Source organism: Prunus mume, linkage group LG2, assembly GCF_029339155.1.
Source record: "Prunus mume cultivar Tortuosa linkage group LG2, ASM2933915v1, whole genome shotgun sequence".
Lineage (NCBI taxonomy): Eukaryota > Viridiplantae > Streptophyta > Magnoliopsida > Rosales > Rosaceae > Prunus > Prunus mume.
In genome coordinates, this window is record NC_142699.1 from 38,747,800 (window position 1) to 38,754,616 (window position 6,817).

The 6,817-nt window shown below is 35.7% G+C and overlaps 1 protein-coding gene across 3 annotated transcripts; it reads right to left on the reverse strand.

The window, feature by feature from the left end:
* Window positions 1-212: 212 nt before the first annotated feature.
* Window positions 213-6,019, reverse strand: LOC103322732 (TMV resistance protein N-like). Of its 3 annotated transcripts, none has more exons than XR_016124238.1 (7): window positions 5,263-6,019; window positions 3,396-4,485; window positions 2,975-3,256; window positions 1,624-2,856; window positions 816-1,497; window positions 598-637; window positions 213-430 (listed from the first exon to the last, which is right to left on the reverse strand). XR_016124238.1 is itself a non-coding variant. In XM_008224656.3 (6 exons), exons 1-5 carry the CDS (start codon window positions 5,769-5,771, stop codon window positions 835-837), a joined length of 3,777 nt encoding a protein of 1,258 aa, XP_008222878.3. In that variant the 5' UTR covers window positions 5,772-6,019; the 3' UTR covers window positions 213-637; window positions 816-834. The 3 variants fall into 3 exon arrangements, 1 of the variants encoding a protein (XP_008222878.3); XR_016124239.1 differs by having other exon boundaries at window positions 531-637; XM_008224656.3 differs by having other exon boundaries at window positions 213-637.
* Between the last annotated feature and the right edge of the window lie 798 nt (window positions 6,020-6,817).

The window sequence follows — 6,817 nt, forward strand, 5'->3', positions numbered from 1 at the left end:
AAAGATGCCTTCTCCTTTCTCAACATGGCCGCGCCCTGATTTTTGCATTATTCATGTTCGCCGCCCATAATATGGGTACATGGTAGTTTTGTGTTCAATAATTCACGCTTAGTTAATCAGACCGATGCCTTGATTACTTACGCTTGGCACCCAACTACCATATGTCATCGATATGGATTTATGATTTTTACATTCTTCAACACATTCCAACGTTGTTACATAAGAAGATAGCAAAACAATAAACATAAAGACATCACGGGGTTTCATATTAGGACTAATAATACAACACAAGGCCATTATTATGGCATCAAAATAATCAAGAGGAAGTCGTCTTGAGGTGTCTCGCCAAGAGGCATTCAAAAATAGAAATACGCATTAATATATTTCTAGCATGTTATAATCTCTTCCTAGAGGAAAATGACTCAATGATCTGCAAGATAAAAACAAATGAAGCGTGAGCACACAGTTTACTCATATACTCAGTTTGATGTAAGATCACATGCCAGCTGAACCACAAAAAAAGCACTCACATTGTTACGATACAATTGTGGCATTAGATTCAAAGTAAGTTTTCAACATCGTAGTAAAGCCACTCACCTTTTGGTCCAGCCTCGAAGTAAGTTTTCAACATCAACACCTAAGAGAGTACAGAAAACGTAATTAACTTAGAATTCTTCTACGATTGAAAACACACTAAATGTAAATGGTAAACAACAATGAAACACGTAAAAATATTAAAAATAAAAACTCATTACCAATTTTGTGCTGAAAGGGAGGCTAATAATATAAAATAAAATAAAGTGATGTGAACTCACAATGAAATGCAGAGAGAGGTCATATCTTTGTTCTCTTTCTGGGTCGAACTTCATCACCTACATCACCCTCACCATATAATTCATTTTCATCAATATGTTTGCCATCATCATCACCATCCTTTGACAAACTTATATGAGCCAGGTGGGCCCCAATGCTTTTGATGCGCAACCCTTTGCCGTGAACAGTAACTCCAAAAATAGGTGGCGTTAATTGATCATGAAGCAATAATGGAGTATACTCCATCCACAAAGTAGTACCTTGAAAATGAGAATCCCACTCTGTCTCTCCTTGAAAAACAATATGCTCAAATTGATCATGAACTCCATGAAGTGAAATACATTCCAGCCACACATTACCTGCCCCTGTCTCTCCTCCAGACACATCAAATCTATTTCGAAAAATACTCGAAACATCAAATCTAAGAGAACAAGGGCTAACAAATGATTCCGTAATTTCCCAAACAGCACACAAAACCAATTTTGTGTTATCCAATACAGAAGTCCAAGGAATTTCAATAGGAAGTTCGTAATTACGAACACTCCTGCCATCATGATCAATGTAATCAAATTTACTCTCATCATAGTCATCAAAGTAATTACGAAAAGTGAACCACTCTGGAACTTCACTGCGACTGTCAGGTAGTTTAACGATAATCCTCCTTTTGCCACTTTGGAACTTCATCTATAACACAACACAGGCATATATATTATTATTAATTAGTCGTGGTGTGCAGCGAACATAGTATAGTATTAACAATATATATAATGTATGCATATTAATTATATAGAAAAAAGATAAATACGTCACCTCATTAAATAATTTTGCCATCTTTGAAATGTCCAATCCTAGATTATTGCATAGCCTATGGCAATTAGACAAGTCCATGTAACTAATGCCTTGCATGTATCCATCTTCCAATATCTTTGACAATGTTGAAAATCTTTCCAGTGATATGCAATCACTCATGTGAACCCATTTTATAGACGCTGGAAGCTGTACTAGAATTTCTACAAGCCTCCTGCAACCCCTCAAATCAAGCTCCCGCAAGTTGACAAATTTGCTAAAGCGCACAGGTAGATTGACAAAATTGCTGTTGCATAGAGTAATTTTCTTTATCTGTGACCAACAACAAAAATTCTCCAAGGAATCAATGTCTGATACATTGCACTCTTCAAAATACAAATACAACGAGCAGCTCTTGAATGAACTGTATGATTTGGTTCGAACCTCCAAAGGAAGTGATTTTGCACTCAATAAAACTTCAGAGATCAAGTTATTTGGAAGTGTGACAAGTTTTGGGCATAGATCGAGAAAAATAGACTCGAGACTTTGCAACCCATAAATACTTTGTGGCAGATTTGCAAGGTTTTCACATCCTTTTAAATATAATATTTCAAGTGCAGTGAGATTTCCAATTGATGAAGGCAACTCTTCTATAGCAGTTCCACCTAACCATAATTGTTTCAGGGTAGTGAGATTTCCAATTGATGAAGGCAACTCTTCTATAGCAGTTCCACCTAACCATAATTGTTTCAGGGTAGTGAGATTTCCAATTGATGAAGGCAACTCTTTTATAGCACTTCCAAATAAGCCCAATTCTTTCAGCCAACTGAGATGTCTAGCTGGTGCCATAAACTTTTCTATAACACTCACAGATGAGATGTCCAATTTTTCCAGCCCAATGAGATGTCCAATTGATGCAGGCAACTCTTTTATAGCAGTTCTCCCAAGGAACAATTCATTTAAGGATTTCATTTTGTCTTCAAGTTTTGGGAAACTCTCCAACTTTATGCAACCGTAAAGACCAAAAAAATTCAGAGATTTCAACCTAACTTTAATTGGAAACTTCGTAAGTTCACGGCAGTATCTAAAATCCAATACTACAAGTTTGTCAAGATATCCAACAGATGGATGAACCTCGACTAAACTTGTACAACCACTCGCTTGCAAGTACCTTAAGTTTGGGCTGCTAGATAGGTCGGGGATTTCAATTAGGAATTGAGATTCCTCGAAATTCAGAGATGTCAACTTTCTCAAAAGCTGTGAAATTAAAAATAACAAAAATCAAATGGATAGCATTAAAGAAATTTACAACATACATTAGTTAATAAACGAGACCTCTTAAAAATAATAAGGGATGAGAGATAGTTTAAAGTACCTTCAACCCCTCCCCTAGTTGTTTGATGCGGCTGTAAGGCAGATTGAGCACAAATAGTGCCTTTTGACGAAAGTTGGCTGGAAAAGATTGGAACGGACATCCATGCCAATCAAGCACTCTCAAATTGTTTGAGATAGAACTGGCGTCTCCAGAAAGGCATACGTTGTAGTTTATGAGAATTTTAAGATTTTTCATCTTCGAGAAGCTTGTGCCAACATCCAAGAATATCTCATCATCTTGTTTGGGGAAATTTAACATGATGCCTGTGATTTTATTTGTTCCCTAATATAAAAAAGAAAAATATACTAAGTGTTACAAGGTATTGATAATAAAAAATATATATTATACTTAACACACAACACGTGTTAGTTATTGAATTAAATAAAACATTACACTCACATATAAAAATTTATTTACTTACTGTGTTATTAGTCAGAACATGCTCGACATCTTCATGAAACCACAATCTGCTACGTTCTCCAGGTTCAGTGGGCGACTCCTGCTCAATTATGTCCTTACCCATCTTTTCTAGTAAGTCATGCATATGAATATAACTTCCTTCAACACTTATGAGGGCCTTTTCTATGAGTACATCAATGCCATATCTAGTGTTTAGCTCACAAGCTTCTGTCACATAGTTTCTTCTTGCACCCTTAAAGAAACATGTGATGTCAAGGAAAACCTTCTTCACTCTATCATCCAAGGCATTGTAACTTATTTTGAGAACTTCTTGAATTTCCGTGCCTTGGAAACCATCCAATGCAGCTTGCCATTTATGTATACTTCCACCATATAGATGAGAACCTAGAACTTTCAAAGCCAAAGGAAGGCCTTGAGCATAGCGCATTGCACGTTCTGCAAGTTTCACAAAATCACCCAAAGGAGGCTCACTTCTTTTGAAGGCATACCAACTCAAGAGCTCAAGAGCTTCAGGATCATGTAAAATCTTGACCTCATGTATTAAATTAACATCATGAGCAGTTAACAGTTGCTTATCCCTTGTTGTTATGATAATTCTACTGCCTACACCAAACCAATCACATGCCCCAACTAACTTGTGTAACTGTTCCATGTCATCCACGTCATCAAGAATCAAGAGAACCTTTCTATGCCTCAACCATTCCTTTATCAAGGTGACTCCTTTGTCAACATTGGTCACCTTCAATTTTTTTCCCCTTAGAATCTCACAAAGAAGAGTCCTTTGCAGTTTTGCTAAACCTCCATGCGACGTTGAACATTCTCTAACGTTTGCCAGAAAACAACAACCTTCAAATTTGTGGGCAATTGAATTATAAACAGCTTTAGCAATTGTTGTCTTACCAATTCCACCAGTTCCCCATACCCCTACCATATGAACATCATTTCCCCCCAAATCTAATAACTTATTCATAACTTGTACTTGAGCTTGCATTCCAACTGGATGCTCAGCCACTTCCAAACACGCATGGTTTAATACGTGTTTTGAAATCTCGTCAATGATGTTTTGGATAAATTTATATTCAGATTGATTCCTGCCAATTGAAAATAATGTGAAGCATTTAGTGACACTGTACACACAAAAGGAAGAGAATTTTGAGCAACAATGAATAAATTAACTCTTATAAAACTGATTCCAATTAAAGTTTGTCAAGAATTGGAATCAAAACTAGTCTTATATTTTTCAACTACTTAGTAGTATAATGTTTTAACTTATTAATAATAAGTATAACCTTAATAATTTTCACACTATTAATTAATTATTGACATCTTCATGATTTCTTTTAACAAATAAATAGTAATTTGTGGTTTTTGGTGGTGTAAATTTTTACATGTGTAAATACATAATGATGTAAATTCAAATATGCATATTCAATTTGTTTGTGATAATTCTTTTGTGTGTGTTTTTTTTGTATGTTTTAAATTTTTAAAATTAATTTTGTGCGTGTTAGAACATATAATTTTACCTACAAACTAACATAAAAATATCTATGTAGAAATCTAGGCCATTGGAAGTGCAATGCAAATTGCATGAAATCTAGGCCTTCCATTTTGAATTCCAATCCTTCTCTTTCCCTTTTTCTCTTGTGGGTCCCGCCTGCAAAGGATGTGAAAAAAGATGCAAATGTGCATCTAATTTTACATCTTCCCATTGGAGATGATTCCGGTAACAAAAGTTGTATATTTAACATACACCCCTTATACACTCTCCCATTGTGGATGCTCTAAGAACCAGAGTGCAAATATAGTGGCTATACTTATTACAAACAAAACAAAATAACAAGCATTATATAAGGGGGTTAGAAATTTACTCGTCCAAGAGGGTGAACCCTGACAAATTTGCTACTTGTGAAAGAGCTTCCCTCCATCTCTTGACCTTCTCCATATTATCTTTATATTTACACTCCACGTTAGCCAGTGCATCCCCGAAACTACCTCTATGATTCCGTACATCTGATGGATTCACCTTGTAAAAAACTGGTATGACCAGTTGTTGTTCTGATTTCTTGCAGTCAAGAATCTTAACAAGTTCCTCCAAGCACCACTTTGAGGAGGCATAGTTTTTAGAGAACACAACCACAAAAATCTTTGAATCTTCAATTGCTGTGAGAAGCGTGCTTGATATTTCTTCTCCTCTTCTGAGCTCATCATCATCCATGAAGGTGTTAATGCCTTGTTGACATAAAGCGTTGTACAAATGGCCTGTGAAATTGGAGCGAGTGTCCAAACCTCTGAAGCTCAGGAAGACGTGGTGTTTCCATGAATTGGTGAAGGAAGCAGAGGAAGAAGAGGCTCGTTGGTTGGCCATGGAAGCCAACATAATTGTTTCAGTGTTCGGCAATCATCAGAAAAAAGATGAGTCTTACTTGAAGAGTTTGGTTGTGAGTGAGCAAAATGTAAAAGGCTTTATCTTTGCTTTGAATCCAATTATTGACGCGTTTTCCCTGACACAAGCTATCAATTACTTTTATTAAAGCATACGGGTCAATCACTCCACCGGAGACTAGACCATTGAAACAGATAATGGAGAGGCGCGAACATAATTGATTCCACTAGTCCATGTCTCATGAACTATCCTATACCAGTCTTTACTTCACAGTTAATTAACTAGACAACAATTATCTTCTGTTTCAGTATATATAGACAATAATTTCTTCTTTTGTTTTCCCCTCATAATCATGGTTGTATGGTCACTCAAAAACAACGAAATTGACCCACCCAAAAAAAAAAAAAAACCGATTTCATGTTCTTTTGTACTTTATGGGAAGCTATTTTAGCGCACAATTAATGGAATGGAAGATCCTTGAAAGGTTAGAGCCAAAAAAAAAAAAAAAAAAAAAAAGGAAGTCTTCACAATAAATTCACAAGTCTTCATCACTAAGTTTCAGACTTTGAAAAGTCTTTCCACTTCTTTCATATCACTTTTTTTTTTCTTGATTGCAAGACGGTTTGGGGAAGAAAGACTTTGGAGTTTTTCATGCACTTGAGTCAAGGTCTTTGTCTCTTATTGAAATTGGAATGTTTGAGTATAATGAAATTGATAGAAGTGAGAGATTTCCTGGATTCATGGATAAGAAAATTCAGAGAACGTTTTATTGTGTGCTTGAGTGTGATATATGTCCTACCTAATGCGTGTGGTTATCTTTTTGATTGTTTATTGCGTTTTTCCTTGATATGAGTAGGGTGCAAGTTGGAATGGAAATTCCTATTGCGGTCAATTTGGATCCAAAGATTTTCAACTTTGGCAGGTCTAAATTAAATTCGATGTCTGAAAATTCCGAAAAGAATTGGATTGGAATGAAAATGTATCTCAAAATTCTGAATATTTCGGATTCCAAAATATATTGGTATTTCAAGTTTGGATTA

Excerpts from the sequence above, each read along its gene's own strand:
- LOC103322732 (XM_008224656.3), bottom strand. The coding sequence starts at position 5,771 with ATGTTGGCTTCCATGGCCAACCAACGAGCCTCTTCTTCCTCTGCTTCC. Across the intron at positions 3,257-3,395 it reads ATGTTCTGACTAATAACACA|GGAACAAATAAAATCACAGG; the intron begins GTAAGTAAATAA and ends TTTTTATATTAG. Across the intron at positions 1,498-1,623 it reads TGGCAAAATTATTTAATGAG|ATGAAGTTCCAAAGTGGCAA; the intron begins GTGACGTATTTA and ends GTTGTGTTATAG.